Below are 24576 nucleotides of genomic sequence, written 5' to 3'. Positions count from 1 at the left end.
GCCAAAAATCGGAATATTGAATGAGGATTCGAATGTGGCGAGTACTGAAACTCGACAAACATCGACACGTACAATCACTCGTACGTATGCGGCAAGAAATGAGAAAGGAATGAAGAACTCAGCTGGAAATCCTAATTTTGATGAACACAAAGTTAAAAAACCGGAGATCATCAATGTTGCCTCCAATATTTGTCATTTGAGGAAGAATAAGGAGGGAAATTTCATTCATTCCGAGACAACTAAATCTCAAAATTCCTCATCAAGTCTCCCAAGGACAGATTTTGATTGTGATATGAAGAGCAAAATGACGGAAAAATTCAAGACTGTTGATATAGCTCCTAAGGGTAATCGTGGGTGTATTGGCATTGATCTTGCCTATGCTTCTCCTAGAGGTAGTAGGCCTCGAAGACTTTACTACGAACAGAAGGACGAGAAACATGATAGAGAGAGAACTTTCAATCCTGAAGAAGAGTTTACTAATTCTGATGAAGAATTTCCCCGTAATAAAAAAATTATCGATTCTAACAAAACGTGGAATTGGAGTGAAAGCGATTCTGAAGGGCTAGCTAAGAGTCCTCTAAGAAGAAACAAAAAACTCAAACGATCAAAAATCAGCCAGAGTGACTCTGATGAAGAAAAAGACACGAAGAAGCATAAGAACAACAGGGGTAAGAAGAGCTTGAAAACGAGCAACGATCGACGTGGAAGTTCGGAGACTTGGAAGGCCGATTATTCGAAAGAACTCTATTCTCCATCACCCAGCAATGGAGTTTGGCGTTTCTATGATGACGATGACTAGTATTAGTCTTTGAAAAAGCTATGAATGCCTAAGAATTCCCATTTTAGTATCGTAAAACTTTTCCATGATGGGAGTGGAGTAAAAATGTTTTGTTTGCTTCTTCATTATATCACTCCTCTCTTCATCAAATTTAACATTTGTTTTATTCATATCAAGTTTTCTAATTTTTCAATTTCAATTTTTTAAGAATTATTGTAAGAAAACCATCTTTACAATAGTTCTTGTGTATTTATCTTTTATTATATGTTAGCAAGAAAACAAAGTGCATCTTGGCATTTTATCATTTAAAAAATCGTCCAGTGCTGAAGACACGGAGGACTGATGTTATAGGGTACTAAAGTTTTCTATATTCATGACAATTAATTGAGCCCTCATTGGATAATATTTACGAACGTTGCTGAGACACTCACTGATTAATCGAATCATACTTCATCCACTTTTGAGTTATGAATATCATTTTTAATGAGCTCGAATCCTTATCAAATTTTATTGTGAAATAATCATTAAAAATTTTACTTATATAATATGTAACTGCGATATATATGGTGATGAACCTGTCACTGCAATCTCATAAACGACCTATGAACACCCCCTGAATGATTCATACATAGTCCATGAACGTTTCCTGACTACGAATCATAAATAACGTGTGCTTGTCGTATGAAGAAAAGAAATTAAAACGCAAAACTATTCACCAAATGGTCTTATATCGGGCAAAAAGTCATACCAAAGAAAATGTTCGTTTCTAGTGTAGAATTTTTCGAATAAATCGCTGGTTAATTCACAATAAACACGTGCTGAACGCTTCGACTTTCCCTGAAATTACAAATTGAAATGTACTTAATGATTAATTTTCTATGTAATCTCCCCCCTTTTCCCATGTCATGTCAGTCGAAATTGTTTGTATTCAATAAACAGAGTTGTAATAATAAAAGTGACTGTAATGAATTGATTATGGTCTTGAACAGTTTTTCTCACATTTTTTGCGCAATTTTCAATCTTTAATCTCCTACAACGATAACATTCCACGCATTGATCATCTGTTCATAGACCATTTGCAGTACATATTCCTGATGCTGAATGCGAAGGATTCTTAACGTTTTTTCTGTTCGAATATACAATCCTAATTTGGAGAGTTATTCATAATATACATTATGAACGTCGCATGAATGGTCTACGACTCTCTGCTATCACGAACTGCAGAATTCATGAGACGTTTAGGATTGTTTCACAGGGTGAACGTCAGGTAAATGCAATTATCAACGGTTCATCATGCATACATCGTGAACGAAACATTTTTTTACACGGGATGGTTTTTCGTTCACTCCACCATGAGATGTGACAATGTCGCTCTCAACCTCATTGGCGCGAAATTTAAACGTGGTACGAATCTTCTAGTCATTCGGTGTAAATTTTACGGAGAATATTCATTATATTGTGATATCCCACATTAAATGATGACAACAGATTAATAAAATGGTTGGGGCCGTTTTCTTAACTATTCAACAGAGTAAATATGATGTGTTCTGCACAAGAGCGCCAAAGAGAATCGTCAAATATCCAAGTTACTCAAAGACAATCATTACCAAGGCGGCTTCTTGAGATCCGTTCGATGATAGACAATTGAATCAGGATTCGAAGGGGGATACACCACAGTATTAAAAAAATAACTCGTTGTAGTTCTCTATTTTTTAATACTTTTATTATTTTCAACTTGGTTTGCGAATCATCCGTTTTTTCATTGTCTCTAAGTCTACAACTCGTCGTCCCTCAATGCAAGGTGTTTTTATTGATGCGCTCATCGCCCTCATCACTGGCATCGGCCTTTCTCCTACTCTCTCCGGTCTCCGATTGTTTCAAACGTAAATTATACACTTCGTCTGTTACTAATTTACCGTTTCAAAGTTTAATATTTTTAATTGGAGACACACGATCCATCTTTTATTTGTTTTTGTCACTCTCAATGGATTTAACGTGGGGACCACATGGGATCACATGGGTTGTACACCACACAGTTGAACCGAGTAGAATACGATCAGCCTGAGGAGATTGTGTCTTTGGTTTTCAGAGGTGGGAGACAAGGATATAAGTGGTGATTAGGTAAAGTGGGGATAACTCTGAGGGGCACAATCAGTTCTACTATACTCTGCAGGACTATCAGCTTGGAAAAATGAAATGGCCACTTCGTGCGACATGGCCACTTTTTCTATGCATTTTTATACAATTCCGATAATTTTAAAAAAAATTTGAAAAATAATGCAATACGCGTAACTGATTGCAAAAAAAAAATTAATTCACGGAAAAAAATCGAAGCTCAAAACGACAATATTGTAATGGAAAACTTTATTTGAAAATTTTAATTTTTTGTGTTCAACGATTGAGTCATGGCTGAATAACAATAGGACTCCCGTTCCGTTTCACCACTCTGGAGATCTACAGACGAAACATCTTAAGAACCAAAGTACTGGATTCCTTTACGTGCACCGAACTGTCGATCGGTGGAAGCGCTATCAAAACTATCACAGTGTATGACTATTGATAAATATAAGGAAAAAATTTCAAACTTTCAGGACTTCACTATTTCATCGGTTCCAATTGATACAAAACATTTTTGATTTTTTTCGTCCCGATAAATCCATCAAAATACCAATAATTCTTGTAATTTATTCACTGGGAGAATTGATAAAAAAATTATTGGTGTCAATTATTCATAATGAATAACATATTTTTGTTAGTTCGATAATCGAGGATTAACGACCTAACGAGGATTAGCGAACTTTATATGGAAAAATGTTCATAACAAATATTTATGTGCGACTTCTGTTCAACCCTTCCCCGTTTGACCCTTCCATAGTTTAACTCTTCCTTGTTTAACCTTTCCCCGTTTTAGCCCTCATTTGGAAAAGATTGATTCCTTCGCTCAAACAAATGGGAACTGCATCCAGACGGAGTAGTAAACACGCATTTTCGGAAGGTTTCGGTGTAATGGTCAAGTAGGGTAAACTGCCCAGTAGATGGACACCTAAGATATGCCCAGTAGATGGACGTTTGTTTTTTCGCAATTGAAAAAAAAATGATCGAAAAAAAATCGCCATTCAGGGGTTGAGAATCATAATAGTTAGTGAAAATTCAAAGCAACAATTCACATTTCAGCTTTTTTTTGTGTAATTTCCTATCCAAAAGTAGCTCGTCCATCTACAGGATAGTGTCCGTCTACTGGGTAGCTCACCCTACCATGCATACTGGATTTCAGTAAAAATTACCAAGAACAAACTTTTTCTCTGATTTCACCGGAATCCAGTTCTTTTCGTCTCTGGATTGCAGTACCACGAAGTACTGAAATCCAGAAACTGTTACTGAAAATCAAAACCTTTGTTCCTCTGTATTTCCCGTGGTAATAAATGATTTCGAAAGAACAGGTCAGAAAACTTTATCTTATGGCGAAAAAAATACACAAAAAAATGTCTTCCTTATTTTTTCTGAATCTCCTACACTCTGCGAAATTAAAAAAAAATTGTAAACCATTTCCAGATACTTTGATTGATAGGTTTTGATGCGTTCCTTTTTATTACCTTTTAATGATTCTCACTACTTACTACTTGTATTCACTGACAGGTGGGGAAGAATAATGGGGGGCCTCCCCAGTGGCTGGATGAGGAAGGTCCTCCTTTTCCTCGTGCTCATCACTGGGATCCTCCTGATCGCCATGTACGCGCACACACCACCTCTCGTATCCCTCCAGCCCTTCGCCCCCAGGAGGTAACGTAACATTTTGCCATGATTGTACAATTGTTGCTGGATTTTATTTGTAAATTTCCTTAACACACTTATGAATGTTTAATGATTGCATGATTGTTGCACTAACACAATAGTTTGAAGCAGTTATCACGTCAGATGATTAATGAGACAAGTGATAACATTACGATCGTCGAATTTGGAGATGCACTGTCGTTGGAATCAATGAATTACTCGAGGTAAAAAACTATATCAACATGGGGACTTAAATTGGAGTAGTTTGACTTGATAAATGGAGAGTATTGAATTTGCTTTACAAAGTCAGATTGTAGTCTCACGTAGTATTACAGGATAATTATTTTTTTGCATGATGTATGCACGTGTGTATAGGGGAATTAACATTGCATGAATATTCATTAAAAATTCATTTGATGCAGAATACTTAAGATTGTGGCGGAGTTCATTGATTCATGAAAGATATGTCTCCCCCCTTGCAATTCATATTTTATAAAGCCATTACAATTTTTTACTTGGCTGTAGTAACTCAGTAGTAAAATGGAACAATGAATCACGGTAAATGTGATTTCTGATTAGATATTGATCCTCTTAAGTAAATTGAAGAGAGAATATTGGGAACTTTTTCTATAAACGAGAAAATTGCGTACAACAAAGGTCTCGGTTTTTTCCTGGAGCCGATAATTACCGGGACAATATCGTACTCGGAGAAAATTATTTGGTGAATTTCAGCAACTAATGTTGAAAAAGATGAATTACCAACCAGTTAGTGAATTTTCTCCGTGTAATTAACAACAGAATGTGTCTATTGAAATCCATCAGTTCTTGAATTAATATCACGAATGTTTTGAAAAACGAATACAATGTCAGAAGACTTTTTATCTTGTGGAATAAATTTCTCATCAATCAAATCGCTCATAACAGAGATAATTGGAAAAAATTAGCTTAATCTCATTTTTTTTATTTTTCTAATGATCCGAGGAATTCATAGAGGTTGCAATTTCAAATAAGCTGTCTCTGACGTAAAGTATTTCATGGGATAAACCCTCAAAATGTCTTACCTCATCAATGCCTAGTAAGCTAAATTATTCACAATATTGTTGAACTGAAACGAGTCTGTCATTTTGTTCTATCTTTAGTCCCTCCATTGAATAATTTGTATTGTCTCTAGATCGTTCAACAGCCCATGGACGTGGGTTTGTGTAGCGGGCAGATGTGAGCGACGTACGTCAAGAACATCGCGTACGTCCCTCGCGACGTGCAATGCACTCTGCGGTGGTAACACTCGATTGCTCTGGCCGCGGCCCACTGGCAGCGTCATCCTCGGTGAAGAGATGATTGCGTTATCTCTTCAGCACATTGAATTAGTTATCATCAATACGAGGGATGAGGAAGTGAAAAGTCTACTCGAGCATGCCAAGGATGTTTTTATTGGTAAATAAATAGAAATCGATAAATTATGAACAGGAAGGGTTTATTGTTTAGAAACTATCAATTAAACAAAAAACTTAACACTAACAATCACTCGATTCGAAATTATATGTATGTTTCTAACGAATCATATTTTTACTCTGTGAAAACTTTAACTTTTAAGTCAGAAATATTCATGTTTTTCGATTGAGAATGTTTATCAATTCTTTCAAATTCTGATGGCTCTTTTTGATGGCTCAGTGATTTTTAGAATGGAGTGATTTCCTGTGATTTCTTGAATGATTTTTCTAATTTCCACGATTTCTGATAGTTTCTTATGATTTCTTGATTTCAACTACAATTTTCTTGTCGAAAACGAACTTTATTGGCAAAACTAAATTATTTCAAGGGCACAATTTTTTTTTGAAAAATATCCTCGTCAATGCATTTTTTCTATGATGTAAACTTATGCAATTCGTTCAGATCAAATGATTGGCCTACTATAGTGTATATTTTTTCCTGGCAACAATGCAAATTCTTCTAGGGAGGATTCTGATTATTTAATTTTTGTGAAAGATTAAATTTCCTTCTATCAAGTTGGTTAATTTCCCTCAAGTAAATTTGTTCTACTCTATCGAATCTCCTCAAGTGAAACATAGCTTTTTGAGAGCCAATTATTTCTCTCAGTGTGCTTTGCAATAGACAAACGTCACGAGGATAATACCTCGTAAGGGGTGCATTTTGCAAGGGTCAAAAGGCACAAGAATCATCCCTGTTATGAGAAGGTCAATCATTATTTATTGCCCTTTATTGATTTTTCCCCGTTATCATCTCTTGTCTTAATATTATTTGTTTATTTTCTACGCACTAAGTCATATTTTCAAAATATTTCCAAAACGTTAAGAATTTTTGTGTAGAAATTTTATGATTAATACAAAAAAGATTTTCTGAAGATTTCTTATAAAATCACCGGTTTTGTAGATGACGACTTTTGCAGTTAATGAACCTTCCGGTTAATTGTTGAATGATCTTGATAGAATAGAATAGAATATGCGCGGCTGGTCACTTAAAGCGCCCAGAGTCACCTAAATCATACGATCTTTTGTAACATCCGCCTTAGTTTCGGTCAGTCACACAGCTCCAGCCCTGTGTTTCTCACTAGGCTAATAAGGCTGGTGACAGCCGCTTGTTGTAAGTCCTCTGGTTCGAGGAAAGCCTGGCCCCAGATTTTATAGCGACGGAGTGCTAATAGGGGGCATTCACATAAAATGTGGATGACGCCCTCCTTATCGCCTCCGCACAGTCTGCAGTCTTCTTNCAGTTGCCCCCTCATAAGCAGTTTCACTTGTCTGCAGGTCGCAACTTTCTCCCAACGCCTGACATGATCTCGCTAGAAATGTTCTTTAATAAGAGTTTTTCCCAATGCGAAGGGCATGCCAAGCAGGCCGTGTGAGGGCACCCTTTCTGTACCCTCCTTGGCCAGCTTATCTGCCTCTTCATTACCCAGAATCCCATGGTGACCTGGCACCCAGGTTACGGTGACCCGGTTGTTTTTACCCAGTGTGTCCAATGCCTGCATGCATTCCCACACCACCTGTGACTCTGTAGTGGGTTTTTCCAGAGCGTGAATCGCCGCCTGGCTGTCACTGCAGATGAATATTTTCATCTTCTTTGTGTCTCTCGCGTTCAGATACTCTGCACACTTAAGTATGCCCAGCATCTCTGCTTGAAAGACGGTTGAATGATGGCCCAGCGGAAAACTCTCTCCGAAGCCATCTTTCAGACGGTAGATGCCTGCCCCAAAACTTTCATTGAAGCCAGAGCCGTCCGTAAACCAGTAGTCCTCTCTTGGTCCTGGTTTACGTTTCGAGTCTAGCCACTCCTGTCTGGGTGGTATACTCGTTCTGAAAGTTTTCCTGATCTGATACTTCCTAGGAATCCTATCCGTCTTACCTATGAAGGGTCGATCATTGATTAGGCTAAGCCTTGTATGGCCTTGGCCCGTCATCTTCCATTCTAGTTGGCACCTTAGTCTATATGCAGTTGTGGTAGCACAACTCACAACCCTAAGGTCGAGGGGTGGGATACTGAGTGCTATTTCTAGCGCCTCAGTAGGTGTCGATTTCATGGCTCCTGTTGCAGCCCTCAGGAAGGTTCCCTGTAGGCTTTTCAACAGGTTCCTTGTTTCCGTCTTACTCACCCTCGGCCACCAGACGACCGCAGCGTATAACAGTCTCGGAAGTAGAACTATTTGGTAGAGCCAGAGCATCATTTTAGGATTGAGTCCCCATGTCCTGCCCACAGCTCTCCTGCATGCCCACATAGAGGCAAACACTTTATTTCTCTGAGTACAGATATGTTCTTTCCAGCTGAGTTTATTATCCAGGAGCATACCCAGATATTTCAGTCTGCTGGTGTAGTTTATCTCCGAGCCATTTAGCTTTACAGGTTGGATCTTTTCCAGTTTATAATTTCTGGTGAAAACCAGGACTGTTGTCTTGGCTGGATTTACCGATACGCCAGTTTCCCTGCACCAGTCCTCAATGATATTGAAGGTTATTGCCATCAGGTCCCTTAGCACCCTCAGAAATCCGCCTCTCACAACAACTGCCACATCATCGGCGAAACCGGTGATGTGGAAGCCGGCCTCACTTAGTTGATTTAGAAGTCGATCTACAACCAGGTTCCATAGCAGGGGCGAGAGAACTCCCCCCTGCGGACAGCCCCTAGTCGGACGTCCCTCCACACATACCCTCCCATGTCCTGCCGACAGTCTTCTGCTTTTCAGCATGTTTTGTGTCCAAGCAATGATAGTCTTGGACACCTGTCGTTCTTCCATGGCTTTTTCTATAGCCGGATTCGAAGTGCTATCAAAAGCCCCCTCAATATCCAGAAAGGCGCCTATGGCAAAACCCTTGACCGCCAGTTGTCCCTCAATCAGTCCCACCAGGTGATGTAAGGCGGTATCTGTTGATCTTCCCTCCCTGTATGCATATTGACAGGGGGAGAGGGTTCTGTCAGCCAAGGGCCCGGCCTTGATGTGTCTATCCACCAGCCTCTCCAGGGTCTTCAGGATGAAGGATGTGAGGCTTATAGGACGGAAGTCTTTTGGTTTTATATAACCGGTTTTTCCCGGCTTGGGAATGAATACTATCCTAGTCTCATTCCACACACTAGGGACATGTTTCAGGGCTATACTAGCTCTGAGTATCTTGGTTAGGGGTCCCGTGATAGTCTCTATCCCTTCCTGTAATAGGGCTGGGTAGATCCCGTCTGGTCCCGGTGCCTTGAAGGGTTCAAAGGTTTTGATGGCCCACTTGACCCCCCAGGGCTGCACTACTTTATTTGCCAATGCCCAATCATGGGTTTCGTAGACATCCCTCTGATTTTGCATTGTTTCTTTGTCCCTCTCCTGGCCCTGTATGAAGCCTCGAAAGTGAGTGTTCATTAGGAGTTTCAGAGTCTCTCCCATGGTTTCCGTGTGGCTGCCATCTGGTGCCTGTAGGCTCCCTAGATATGGAGTCTTGTTTGTTCCAAGGATTTTTGCCAGCCTAGAGGTCTCCGATTGACTCTCCACATTGCTTGTGAAAGCCCTCCAGCAGTCCTCTTTGGCTGCCTTTATTGCCTTGTTGTAATCTGCGAGCAAGCCTCTGTAAGTTTTCCATGCGTCTTCCTTACGGGGGCCCGCTCTCATGTTCTTAGCTTTGTTAAAAGCTTTTCTAGCTTTGCCCCTCAGCCCACCGAGCCTCTCTGACCACCAAGGAGTCTCAGTGGGCTGCCCTTTCGGGATAAGCTTGCAGTTTGTCTCGAAGGAGTCCATGATGGCCTGGTTTAGGGCAATCGAAGCCTCCTCCAGCTGCTTTTTGTTGTTAAATCTGAGGATGATATCCCTGAGATTGTCAGATAGACTCTCTCGGTAATTTCCCCAGTTTGTTCGTCTTGGGTTTCTCACCCATTCCGTTTCTTTCACTGTGTGGATGGACATTCTTATGGTTTGATGATCGGACGCTGAGAGGGCCTTTGAGACCCTCCAGTCCCCAATCATGTCTGCCACTCTATCCGTCCCCAGAGTGATATCTATGACCTCCTGTCGTCTCCGATCTATGAAGGTAGGTTCTGACCCCCTATTAAGGATGTTTAGACCGGCCCCCATTATGAATTCCTGGAGGCTTTCCCCCCTGCCGTTAATGCCGGTGCTCCCCCATGCTACATGGTGCGAGTTGGAATCACAACCTAGCAGGAGTTCAAGTCTTCTTTCCTTCACATGGTTGCATAGGTCCTTTACTTTTTTCGAAGGAGGTGGTTCAGCCGAGTCATAGGGCATGTAAACTGACCCTACAACCAGGCTCATTTCCTCGCCTTGTCCCAGGCCCAGATCCACTTGTGCCACAGCCAGGTCTCCCTCACTAGCCTGTGAACAGAAGAAAGAGTCTAGTCCTTTAATAACAATACAAGATCTAATTTTTTCCTGAGTGTTTGCGTGATAGATTCTGCCACAACCACTGAGGCCCTTAATGGCATTGTCCACTATCCATGGTTCTTGGATCAATGCTATAACAGTCTGAATCCCAGCTTGGCAGACCAGCAAGGCCTTGCCTTGCCCAGGGCTTGGCCTGACTAGAGTAGCCGAGGCTGCTTTGCTGTGATGCAAATTTATCTGTACAATGTGCACCCGGGTTGCAGCCATAATGATGACTACTTTCCTGGTACCTCTATGTACCCTTCTTCTGACTTTCACCACGGTCTTTCGCAAGCAGCTTGACAGTTGCTTTTTGAATCCCGCAGTGCAGTCTGTAGTTGCAGGCTTTCAGAACAGAGAGTGATCGGTCGTCTATCAGCGCAACGAAGTGGGCATTTTTCGCGTCCTTGCTCTCACTGCCCCGAGGGACAACCCACTCTCTGGCCTGCAGTCCTGCATTTTGTTTCTCAAGGAAGCACAGTGCTTCTTGAGCGGTTAGATCTGGGTCTTACACCTGTAGTACAACCCAGTGCTTCTTGGGAAGCTCCGAGGCTGCGACCACACGTACAGTAAGCCCCCCAGCTATTTTGTTTTCGGGGAAAAGGCTTTTCAGCCAATTTCCCGTCTCATCNGGCACAGTATGGCCGAGGCCATGGCTTACGCCGCTCACACACATGGATTGGGTGGGCTCCTCTTAGCGACCGCGGGCGGCGGTAGTCCTTAAGACCTCCACCGTCCGCGACCGAGCCCCCTCACTAACGACAAAGTGGGAACCCAGTGGAGGGGGATGATTTTGATAAATTGATTTTATTTTAAAGAAACTCATTTTTAAACAATTGACAAAACTGTCAAACTCTGTCTAATTTAAACCGTTTTGTCTTTCCACTCACTTCAAAAAGATCGTGAATTAAAATTTTTGATGCAACCGAGCATGCATCTGATATTCTCAGCTCTCTATGCTCTTGAAAAGTAAGAAATAATGTTCTCGATCCAGAAATACTACTATCTATTTGCAAAGTGCAAAGAGAATCATTCTCGATTCAAAAATGGAAATTATTGACTTAGCACCGAATTATCTCAGATCAAGAATAGTTTTACTCCCGAGTTAAGAATAAAAATTCTCCAATTACGGATGAATTCACGAGATAGACTATCCTTAGGCATTAATTTATCTGACGCTTGAGAGTCCTAACGACTTTGCCACCTTTTAAAGTACATTTGTATAGTCTATCGGAGTAGGTAAAGTTCGGTTGAAATAGGTGCTAAGAGATTTTTCCTCTGGTTTAACGTTACGTTGCAACATTTACTCCGGATAGAAATATTTACTTGTGATATTACATTTTGTTGATTATTGTAGAATAATAAATTTGGACCTGAGGAGGAGTGTCATATGAAATATGGGCTACTCGTTTCCAATTAAACGGTGTTAGTTATTGCTGGCAAAAATAGGATGTATCATGCTTCGTACAAAAAACGGAAACTTTACGCACTAGTAACACCAACCCCCATGAAGTTGGCGAAACACAGTCAACATCAGGGGATTTCGAGTGGCGATTAATAATGTGCTTTTTATGTACCGAAAAAAAAAATTTATACTCAATTAAGTCTTTTGAAAATTGCATCTGACGATTTGGGCTCAAAATTATGATTGTTTGACTCAAGTTGCGTTATCTACTAATTATGTGCTATTTATGTACCAATGGAAGAATTTCCCAGATACCATTAATTTTGTGGAAATGAGACAGTAAATATTGGAAGCACAATTTGGGTGGTTTAATTGGTGGACGTTAATCTACCAATTATGTGCTCTTTATGTACCACAAAAAAAGTTCGGCTCAGTGAATTTCACGTGAAATACTTGCGAATTTTCAAAATATTAGTGTTTTGAACTCCAACAAAACACTTGTTATGTGCGGAGGCCGACACACGACATCCTTATGCGAGAAGCTGTTGAAGATTCGGCCTTAGGTTCCCTCTTTCAGCCCCTTTTACCCACCTTCATTGTTTGTGGAGCATGCGCGGAGCGCCTGCTGATCAGTAAGCAGTGCGGCTAACTTCATATGGTTGAACTGAGGAGATTGTGGTCCTCAAATTTACCCCCACTTTTCCCAATCTCCACTACAATCGTTGTCTCCCAACTCTAACACTCAGGGCTACAATCTCCTCAGTCCGACAGTAGAAGCTCTCAGCCAGCAAGAAACTTTCCAGGATGCCGTGTGTCGGCCTCCGCACATAACAAGTGTTTTGTTGGAGTTCAAAACACTAATATTATGTGCTTTGGGCTGAGACACGGCATCCTTATGAGAGATATGTTTGTTTTCTGCTGGCGCCCCGCTCAATGCTATGTGATATTGGGGAAGATCAGTGATAAAAGAGCAAACAGAGATTTATCAAGAAATAATGTTTAATCATATTAACCCTAGTTTGGTCACCATATGAGAACTTGCGACTTTGGTCATCTCCGCAGGGAATCGCCGCGGGGTTATTTAGGCCCGAGCGTTGCCGCATTCACTCTATACTGCCCGGGCGCATTTAGCGAGACTTCGGCAACGTCGCACAACGGGCAATTTCATTTAGGCCGTGGCTATTTGCACCGTGCGTGTGACACGCATGCGTTTTGTTTGAAGCCAAAAACTTTGGCTTCAAACAGGTTTAAAACTAGCAAATACTGAGATTGAATTTTCCTTGGTGGAGACACGGTGACAATAGTGTTTACGAAAAGTTTCGGCACATCTCCAGTTGCCACGTGCCAGGATTTCCTCAGTGAGAGGGGCAGATGAGAGGCCTAAGGGCAAGCTCATCATCTGAAGCAGCTCCTCGTTGTAGACCAAGCGAAGGAGCTGCCTGTGTGATTTGGCGATTGGCACGTGAAAGTACGCCTGAGAGATCGATTCTGGTCATGAAGTCGCAGTCTTGAAGAAAATCTGGAATTTGATGGTGAGAGATTAAGTGAAATTTCTTGGCTTGGAGGTGGGCGTTTAAACCTCTCAGGTCGAAGATGGGGCGAAAGTTGCCATTGCTCTTGGTAACTAGAAAAATTCTTGATATGAAGCTCGGGCTTCCTCTTTTTGGATGTTCCAAAACCCTCTGAAGCTTTAGAAGCTCTATTTGTTTGGACATATCCGGTGAAGTCTTTGTAATGAAGCGAGAATGTCGCCAAGTGCCGATTAGAGTGGGTTTCGAGACCAACGGGATTCTGGTACCAGAAATGAGACTGAGAATGTGTGGGGGAGCTCCGAGCTCTTCCCACTTGTCTCGAAAACCATCGGCCACCGATTAAGGCCCGAGGAACTGAAAAGTCATTTACCTTTCTGACGGGAGGAGTCTTCAGATTTTTCTTTGGCCTCCTTTTTAACATTGGACTGTAGACGGGGCTGCTGCGGCCGGGAATATTGCTGCGAGCCAGAGGAATCTTTGTGGGAAAAAACTGGTATAGAGCTGCCACGAAACGGCTGATTGGAAGATCTCTGATTGGAAAAACTTCTCCTGGGTGTAACTCTGGCTGACGAGATATAGGAAGGGACACTCAGCCAAGTCTGAGTTCCGCCTATGGACTGAATCAAAGGCTGCAGGTTCTCCTTTCCAAAAAGATACTCGGACGAGGGTGGAATCTTACTAAGAGCAGCCTGAGTTGTTTTCACGGGGAGTTCCCTGAGAAGACGATCCCGTCGTCCTTGAATCGTCTCAGCCCGCTTCCCGCAGATGATCTGCAAAATTTGCTCCGAGGCTTTGAACATACGAGAATTGGGACCAAAGGCAGCTACAATTGCGACCAAAGGCAACTTATCCAACATTGAGGTCGGTAAAAAATCCGGGGAATGAACCCAGTTTAGAAGTCCTTGGAGTTCAGATTGAAGTAGTTCCCTCTGCTCGAGTATTGCGTTGCATAGACCACCGAAAACACGGTCCAATGGAGCCAAGGGATCCTTCTTTTCCAGGTGGCAAAGTTCCCCATTTACTTTCAAGCTAGTGAAGCCCGGCGAAGCAGTGACGTTCTTGAGAGTATTTGAATATCTAATCTCTTGCCATTCAGGAGAGTCGAAACGCTGTAGCTCGCAAAGTACCTTCAGGCGCTTGTCGTTGGCCGGGCGAAGGCGACGTCTTTCATCCACTTCTGTTTTTACTGACCCCAGGTTTACCTCTTGTAAAGAAGGCGGTGAAGGAATCAACGGACTAAACAAAAAAAAGTTGATGGACGTCCGCTGGATTGGCCGCAGGTATAGGGACCCTCAACGGGTTGGCAGATTTTTGTAACAACAGAGACGTAAGGAGGTTAACCTGGTTTTGCAGAGCAGCGAGACCCGGAGAATCCGAACGGCGCCTCTTGGAAGGAGGAGCCTCGTCCTCTGAAGATTCCCCGTAATCAACCAGGTTGGTTCGGGGCTTTGGTACCCCATGTCGTTGAAAATAACTAAACGCACTCAATTGACTGTCGTCAGATGCGTTACCGTCCTCCAAACCAGAGCCACTCTGGTTCTGAGAAGGACTTTCCCAGTTGGACGATGACATGATCGTGAAATTGGAAATTTCACAACAATTTTTCTGAATTTTGAGGATCAGAAAATATGTAGGAATAACAACAAAAACAATTAAAACGGGAAGTGATTTTTTGGGCGTCTAAGATGACCGAAAAATCTCAACGCTATAAAGTTAGCCGCCCTTGTTGATCAGCAGGCGCCCCGCGCATGCTCCACAAACAATGAAGGTGGGTAAAAGGGGCTGAAAGGGAGAACCTAAGGCCGAATCTTCAACAGCTTCTCTCATAAGGATGCCGTGTCTCGGCCCAAAGCACATAACTATAATTTGAGCAGTTTAATGGGTGGAGGTACATGTGTAAATTATGTGTTTTTTTGTACTACCAAAAAAAAATCTATTGCTCTGAGAGAATTAATTGAAAAGGCGATAACGAGATTTCTGACGGTTCATTGCTGCAAAACCATTGGATGAAAAAAATTGGGCTAATCATTGCGTCATCATTCTATATGATTCCCAAATCAACTCCAATCATAATTATGGGCCCACCACAATAACAATCGACGACCCATCCCGGAAGGGTCCATGACCTTGAATTGGCGTCACAGTGAGGGAGGGGGGCGGAGGGGAGGATTTAAATAAGGAAACAAGCATAAAAAAATTGTGTTATCTGATTCGAGTCACGGAGTAATTATGTACTCTTCAGGCCCAGAGCCATGGACTGATTGTCCATGTGAATCATCATGACTCCGAGAGGTTGAGCGGAAAATGACTCTTTGATTTATGTGCTCCTCAAATCAGGTCGAATCGTAATGATGTACTCATCGTAAGCACATTCTTCAGTGAGAGGATCGACTAGACCTCATTGCGGCGTACCTTATGATGCGAAATTTTTTCGCTTTGATTGTTTACTCAGCATGGGTCACAAATGAAACTACCTGAATCAATCAGGTACCCACATTACAAATCATTGCAGAGACCGACGCGCCTGAATTAGGTTCGATAGAAGAGAGATGGATTTGAATAGCATCATAGAATTATGTGTTATCCGATTCGAGTCACGGAGTAATTATGTACTCTTCAGGCACTGAGCCATGGACTGGTTGTCCGTGTGAATCATCATGACTCAGAGAGTTTCGGCGGAAAATGACTCTTCGATTTATGTGCTCCTCAAGTCAGGTCGAATCATAATTATGTACTCATCATAAGCACACTCTTCAGTGAGAGGATCGACTAGAGCTGATTGAGGTGTACCTAATGATGCGTCATTTTTTCGCTTTGATGATTTACTGATTATGTTTCACAAATAAAACTACGATAATCGATTAGGTACGATAATCGATTAGGTGAGTGTTGAATGTTTTTAACGTCATAAGATATGTGAATTATTTATATTTCTGATTGATTTAATATGATGATGGAATTACAGTATAAAATTTACGAAACACATTTCCGGGAGAAAATATTTCCGGGAGGCCCGTTATCGACTTCACGACTATAAACATTTTGTCAAGAAATTATGTATTTATTTCATATAAATAACGAAAGTAGGAGTAATCTTCGTTTTCACATTAAATTCCACTCTGTTGCGCTCTTGATATGTCCATCGGTTGTGACGTAATGAGTACAGCTTATAACTTCCTTCAGTGTTGTTGTTACCACTTGTCATCTTCCCTCTTACGAATTTCAGATTGTCTTTCGCCCGTCTTTCTTCAAGTTTCCTTCCTGCTCCAATCTTTTCTTCAAGAAATATGTCCTCTGTGGAAATTAAATCCAAAATATTTCTCTGGACGGCACACGCCGAATCGTCCCCAGTTTCCGTGGGGTCTCCATGTGTACTGAGTGCTACAGTAAACAAAGCATGCAGAATGATTTCTGCTTCTTTCAAAGTGAGACACATGAAAAGTTTTCCCATTCCTGCTTTATAGTACGCTGCAACCTCTGCTTTGAATTTTAATTTTCCTATCAGAGTGGTATAAACCTTCATCCAATCAGCGACGTCGATTCTCACGTAGCAGGAGGGTAATTCATCTGAGTTTAAAAATAAGTTTGCATAATCATCTACAGTACGATATTTAGTGAAGGCTCTGACAGCGCTTGCACGTAGTGTTAAAGCGCAGTCAGAAATGAATTTTTTAGGAGGTGGCAAATTTTCTTTCTCGATCCAGTCCATAAACCACGAAGTGATAGATTGTGTTGACTGTGACCTAGTCAACATTTGACTCAGAGAGACTTGTCTCTCCCCTGTATGTGTGACTGTATGTGGTACACCTCAATCAGGTCTAGTCAATCCTCTTACTGGGGGGTATTCTTATGATGAGTACATAATTATGATTCGACCTAATTTGGGGAGCACATAAATCGAAGGGTCATTTTCTGCCATAACTCTCCAAGTCATGATGATTCACATGGACAACCAGTCCATGGCTCAGTGCCTGAAGAGTACATAATTACTCCGTGACTCTAATCGGATAACACATAATTCTCTGGTGCTATTCAAAACTCTATCTCTTCCATCAAACCTAATTCAGGTACGTCGGTGTCAGGAATGATCTGTAATGTGGGTACCTAATCAATTCACGTAGTTATATTTGTGACACATTATCAGTAAATCATCTAAGCGAAAAAATGACGCATCATTAGGTACACCTCAATCAGGTCTAGTCGATCCTCTCACTGAAGAGCGTGCTTACGATGAGTACATAATTACGATTCGACCTGATTTGAGGAGCACATAAATCGAAGAATCATTTTCCGCTCAACCTCTCGGAGTCATGATGATTCACATGGACAACCAGTCCATAGCTCTGGGCCTGAAGAGTACATAATTACTCCGTGACTCGAATCAGATAACACATAATTTTTTTATGCTTGTTTCCTTATTTAAATCCTCCGGGATGGGTTGTCGATTGTTATTGTGGTGGGCCCATAATTATGATTGGAGTTGATTTGGGAATCATATAGAATGACGACGCGATGATTAGCTCAATTTTTCTCATACAATGGTTTTGCAGCAATGAGCCGTCAGAACTCTTGTCATCTCCTTTTCAATTAATTCTCAGAACAATAGATTTTTTGGTAGTACAAGAAAAAACATAAATTACACATGTACCTCCACTTATTATACTGCTCAAATTATAGTTTTTTAAATTCGCAAGTATTTCACGTGAAATTTACTGAACCGACACTTTTTTTTGCGGTACATGAAGAGCACATAATTGGTAGATTAACGTCCACCAATTAAACCGCCCCCATTGTGCTTCCAATATTTATTGTCTCATTTCTACAAAATTAATGATATCTGGGAAATTCTTCCATTGGTACATAAATAACACATAATTAGTAGATAACGCAACTTGAGTCAAACAATCATAATTTTGAGCCCAAACTGTCAGATGCAATTTTCAAAAGACCTAATTGAGTACAAAAATTTTTTTTTTGGTACATAAAAAGCACATTATTAACACATTATTAATCGCCACTCGAAACCCCCTGATTTTGACCGTGTTTCGCCAATTCATGGGGGTGTAACACCATATCTAGCTCGGTTCCTTTAGCTTCTTCTTCCTTAACACTCCGTTGGCCGCGCTATTAGCGTCGCGCCGCACTTTTCCGATGTTTTAAATTACATTGCAGTAAAGCCTCCAAAATTTTTGAAAAGATTTGACATCTCATTTTAAAGTGTCTAGAAGCCCTATAAATAAAAATCTCCTCCGAAAATATCATAAGTAGTTAGATTTCGTATTTCTATTCCAAAACTCCAGGCTGTGTATCGTGTACCAAGCAAATTTTTAGAAAAACGTGACCATTTCGAGCCTGAATATATAATTAAGGGTAACACTGAACATAAAAAATCTCACGGAACTTCTTCAAGTGTACGATCTAAATCACTCTTGATTTTTTTCAGATGTTTGCTAGATCTTTCAAATTTATCATTATGCCCATCTATGCTGGTGCGGCGTGGCGCTTAAGGCGCGACCAACGGAGTGTTAAAAACGTGCACGGAGAAAATTATTTGATGAATTTCACGAACCAGTTGTTGAAAATCACCAACTAGTTGGCAATTCATTTTTTCAACAACTAGTTGGTAAATTTCAACAACTAATTAATTCAAATTCAGAATAGATTTTTCAATTTCACTCAATCAATTTTGACTACCAAACTGGATGGTGAGGGCATATATACATTTGTAAACAATCCCGCAATCATTTATATCGTGACAATCGCTCAATGTCTCCCCTAGAAGATATTTTCCCAATAATCTACAATTCCTCGATAAATTTGATCCATCAAATAAATCGATGAACGCTTATTGAAAATTTACCAAATGGTTGTCGAATGAAATTAAAAAATTTTTTTCTGAATTTTAATTAAATAGTTGTGGGATACATATTTTAAGTGAATGAGTGTTAGTGGGGAAAAACATAGTGAAGGGAAAACGCCATGAGGGGAGGTGGGAAAAGGCCTGATGGAATATTTTGGGAAAGCCGAGGATTAAGCCATAAAATGACAGTGCGGGCCCGAGTTCTATAGCCGCGACGGGTCAACGGGGAAATACGCCGGAGTGTCTGTCCATCGGGGAAGTACCCGGCGGAATTGAGAGACCGGGGGTCAGATTATAAAATAATAAAGTGAGGTTTGGGCCTGAGTATAATTTCGTGAGTGAATAGAATGAGTGAATAGTAGAGTGAGAAAGATTGAGTGGAAAATAGAATGAGAAGGAATGAGTGTGAACGTGAGTGAGAAAGACGAGGATAACAGGACACTTTTAGCATTTAAGGACGAGCAAATGATTAGGGGAGTTAGTTGTTAGCCGGAGTTCGTAGTGTCGGGTTAAGACTTGTATATTTATGTACTTGAACATTTAACTTTCTTTTCTATGAATAAATCGTATCATATCTTTTATTAAAACTACTGTCATGAATCCTACATAGTTGTTAAATTTCCCCAACTAGTTGGTGAAATTCACCAAATAATTTTCTCCGTGTGATCTGCCAATTCTTTCTCTAATAATTTTCTTCCGTTCATTCATGTTATTTCTAGGAAACATCAGAAGTTTAATAAAGATGCCGAACGCCCGGGAGAGATGGAGCATCGACAGCTTCGTCATCTACCTGGACGCGGCGGGCGCTTCCGGCACCAAGTTAACTCTCTCCACCGACGAGTCCTATCACCTGGACCTTTCCCAGAAGGATCGTCTCCTCGAAGCCAAGATATCCGCAAAGAGCTACTACGGTATTCGCCACGGCCTGGAAACCCTTTCCCAACTATTCTGGTGGGACGACTCGGCAGGTCGCCAGGGGACTCTACGAGTCCTCGCCAAAGCCTCCATAGAAGACAAGCCATCCTTCCACTACCGCGGACTCCTAATCGACACTGGTCGTCAGTTTTTCCCCATAGAGCAACTAAAACGTGTGATCGACGGGATGGCAGCGTCCAAACTGAACACCTTCCACTGGCACATTTCGGACTCGCAATCCTTTCCCTTCGAGTCCTCAATCTTCCCCCAGATGGCGAGATGGGGTGCCTTCAGCGGAGATGAGATTTACACACCCGAAGACATGAAAGACTTAGTAGATTATTCTAAAATCAGAGGCATCAGAATCATAATAGAGATAGATTCCCCTGCCCATGCTGGCGCTGGCTGGCAGTGGGGTCCTGAATACGGCTTTGGAGAGCTAGCTTTATGCGTTGACCAAGAACCCTGGTCGTCATACTGCGGAGAACCAAATTGTGGACAGCTAAACCCTATTAACGAGCACTCTTACAAGATTCTCGAAAGCTTGTACAAAGAAATACTCGACATTACTGAAGTAAGGGACATTATTCATATTGGGGGAGACGAGGTGAACTTAGAATGTTGGGCACAGTATGGAAACATCACTCAAGCCATGCAAGCATCGAACTTCACGGATTTGCACGCCATATGGGCGGATTTCGAAGGAAAAATGCTCAAGAGGATTGTCAGGGCGAACAAGGACGAGATACCGAAGGCTGTAATACTCTGGAGCTCACCATTGACCAAACGACCATGGATCACCACTCATTTCGATCCTAAGGTTCATGTTATCCAGTCTTGGGGAGGTAGTAATTGGCCTGAGACTGGGGATCTCCTTGACGATGGGTTCAGAGTGATCCTGTCGCATGTTGACGCCTGGTACTTGGACTGCGGATTTGGGAAGTGGAGAGAGACTGGGGAGGCTGCTTGTGGGGAGTATAGGACGTGGCAGACTGTTTATAATCACAGGCCGTGGAGGGATTATCAGGCTGCCAATCTGGTGATGGGGGGCGAGGTGGCGTTGTGGAGTGAACAAATTGGACAGGCCAGTCTGGGGCCCCGACTGTGGCCCAGAGCGTCTGCCTTTGCTGAGAGATTATGGTAAGCACCAGGAATAATAAACTAGAATAGCATAGAAGCGGTTCATTGATGTCCTGAGAAGATGCACCCACCCCCTATGAACAAATGAGAACCACAGGGAGAGTAACAAAAAAGTTGATAAACTCAAGGACAATATGTGCATGGCAGAACTGAACAAAATATTAATTGAAATACTATTTCAAATATTTATGACTAATCACTATTTTGGAGTTATTGAACATCGCAAATAAAATAGTATTTAAATAATTCGATCAAGGAACATACCTTTTGAAATAATTCATCGAATTTTCTTGAATTTTTTTTTTTACTACTTGACATTTTTTCTCTCCTAGAGAAGAAATTACGAGAGAAACAATACTGAGAACGAAGAAACAATAATTGGAAACAACAATTTTTCAAAATATTAAACACGTAACGAACGAAATCATTATCATATGAGAAGTATGAATTTTTCATGTAATGTCCTCCTACCTACTCTAAAATTCTATCCAACAATATGCTGTGATGTCACAAGTATGGCGACGTATGGCGATAATCCGCTCATTCAGCTCATTCTTCGTAATTCATTGCGATTACCTATGTTCACCAGTGTACTTGAGAATTCGATATGAATATTTTTTCCATTGATACCAGAAAGTTTCTAATTTTATCGAACTGAAATTTTCAAGGTTTATGAAAGTTCGAATCGATTGATAAAAGTTCTATAGTGAAATTTATAGCAATGACGCATACTATTTTGGAGCTACCAAGTGGTAAAATTTGCTAAATGAAATTTGACATGAAATTTGACGTCAATTGAGTTTTCTTCTGAAAACCTACAATTTTATGCAAAAATATCGCACAAGTTTTTTCATAGTGGAAGAATTTTTAGGAAAAAATATTTACTATCTTTTCCTCATGAAATCGTTTTTCATCGAAATGATTTGATATTTTATAATTGTGTAAAACAGTCGTTAATGAATCTTTATGGTTTTTCTAGGAGTGATTTACCAACAGCAGGATACATTACAGAAGAGAGCGTCTATACTCGTCTATCAGCCCACATGGACGTTCTCCAAACTCGCGGATTGAAAACAGAGGCAATGTGGCCGCAATGGTGCAGTCAGAACCCTGGAAAATGTCTCTGACCGAGTATCACCTAGACCAGGTGGGGCCTGTGCCGCATCATCAACAGTTGGCCGTGCATACGACGTCCCGTGTAAAGAAATTGAGAGAAATAAATACAAGAAAATACTTATAGATAACTATTAAGATAATTCGAGGATTTAGCGAAAACTAAAATTTTTATGTGACGCGAAAACTTTTATACTACAGTTGTACACAATGGAGATTTTTCAATAATTCGGTGAGTTCAATCAGTGCATTGTTGTTTCAGAGTAAAAGGGACAAATCGGAAGTGTTTATCACAGGGTCCAAGTGTAAGAGGGCTCTTGTAGAGCGAATTTTTATATGAAATCAATAATTTGTCGATTTATCGAAGATTGATACATACGCGGATGAAAGTATCGGTTGAATTGTACTATGATTTCCTCTCTCATTCAGAAAATATTTTGTGTGAATTGTTGCAAATGATTGTTTGAACATTATTATTATTATTATTATTTATTTATTTTCAGAATGAAATGGTAAAATATTCCAATTGCTTGGATTTGTTATATAAAGTAAATGAGTAAATCTAGAAGAATTTTTTACAAGAAAAGGCTGTTGGCATTCTCTCTAATGAAACTACTGCATTGGAAGAAAAATGGGTTTCAACCATTTTTGTAGCTCATGGAATTCTCTGCTGAAAAAGGTCTACTGATGTTTCCATCTCCGATTAATTCTGGCTGATATGATTTAACAATTAACTAAATGAGTCGAAAAAATTTAATGTACATTTTAAAAAGAATTTTCAAATTTAAAAAACTTGCAGTTTCTTCTTACATTCAGAAACTGGTTCGTACGCCCAATGATTCTGCCACAATTCACCTAAAATGTAATTTCTGATAACAAACATTAAAAACGGTTAATTATACAGTAAGATTGAATTCTTTGCTCATCAAACAAACCTATTGAGTGTGAAAATGAAGATAGAATATTGTTGGCATTTTATTGTTTAAAAGTGCCTTTCAAACACTCAGTTTTTTTATTCTTAGCTAAGTCGTGAAGAGGATATCAACGAAATGATGAAAACGATGGAAAAAATAGTACATTAAGTTCATTAGTTGTTCCTAACAATTAATGAACAACTGTAGAACAATGGAGTTTACATGTGCAATCGTAGAATACATCCCTTGATAAATTTCCAAGTTATGAAAAGTATTATTCAACATTTTTTGCATGATCGATGCAAGGAATAAAGAAAGAAAGCAATATGAATTATATAATTTATGAATTATATAATTATTGATCTAATTTTATTTCTGTTGCTTCCGAATGGAAGCTTTATAATATTGATTTTAACTATCTTCTACTTTTGCCTGGAATGCAATGAAATGTGAAGATATGATGTTTTTAGAGAATTTTTTTATGTTTTTTTATTTTTTTTCGTTTTTAGAGAATGTGTGTATGTATGTGCGAATTTTTCGGAAATGTTTTATAACTCTTCACAAAAAAAAGTAAGGTTAAAGCTAAAAAACTGAAAATTTGTGCCGTAATTGGTATTATTTGGGAGCACTTCTGGACGAAATTTCAACTCAATCGGTCAAGTAGTTTTTCACGCAGGAAAAAATTTAAGGCCAGGGTGGATTATCTTTCGAACGTAATCTTCACAGTTTTTTTTTTATTTTGATAATCTGAAATGATCTCTAATTGCTATTTAGTTTTACATAGCCCTGGAGTCTCCAAAAATTACGATTGTACAATCAAAGAAACGTCGAAAAAATGCTGAACATTTTCAAAGAGCGTTTTTGAATAATATTGGGGAATAAACCCAATGGGGAGGAATTATTTTCTATATAAATTTTAAAAAAATTTTTGTTGAAATTTCTTAATGAAAAGAAAAGAAAAATAAAATGAAAAAAAACTTTGAACATTTGAGCGGAGGAAATTCTACAGAAAATATCTCAATAGAGTAATTCTATTGACTTCTATAGAATATATTCTGTTGAACATTTCAATAGAATCGGCCAAAAACTAATTAGAAAGTTTAATAGAAATGCAATAGAATTGTCTAGCGAATTCGTTAGAATTTTCTATTAAGGATGTTCGACACCCTTTTAGCCACAATTGACGTTGTTTTCATTTTTCTGGCAAATTATCGATGGGAGTGACGTGAACAAATATAACGATTTTGTGGTTTGTCATTCTTTAATGGCTCACGAAGTT

General features: G+C 40.1%; 1 protein-coding gene across 3 annotated transcripts in view; it reads left to right on the top strand.

Moving 5' to 3' along the window:
* The window catches only part of LOC107042135 (probable beta-hexosaminidase fdl), a 55287-nt gene extending 31465 nt beyond the window's left edge, over positions 1 to 23822 (top strand). For all 3 annotated transcript variants that reach the window (XM_015263037.1, XM_015263036.1, XM_015263035.1), the window contains exons 3-6: positions 4415 to 4558; positions 5721 to 5983; positions 19935 to 21270; positions 22250 to 23822. In XM_015263037.1, coding sequence (XP_015118523.1) covers positions 4428 to 4558; positions 5721 to 5983; positions 19935 to 21270; positions 22250 to 22397 — 1878 coding nt within the window. In that variant the 5' untranslated portion in view covers positions 4415 to 4427 and the 3' untranslated portion in view covers positions 22398 to 23822. The remainder of the gene's footprint in view (positions 1 to 4414; positions 4559 to 5720; positions 5984 to 19934; positions 21271 to 22249) is intronic.
* The last annotated feature ends 754 nt before the right edge of the window (positions 23823 to 24576 follow it).

Source organism: Diachasma alloeum, unplaced genomic scaffold (genome assembly GCF_001412515.2).
Source record: "Diachasma alloeum isolate Michigan unplaced genomic scaffold, Dall2.0 Dall_scaffold_00422, whole genome shotgun sequence".
NCBI classification, from domain to species: domain Eukaryota; kingdom Metazoa; phylum Arthropoda; class Insecta; order Hymenoptera; family Braconidae; genus Diachasma; species Diachasma alloeum.
Note: the sequence above shows the minus strand (reverse complement) of the source record. Positions and strands in the feature narration are given on the sequence as shown.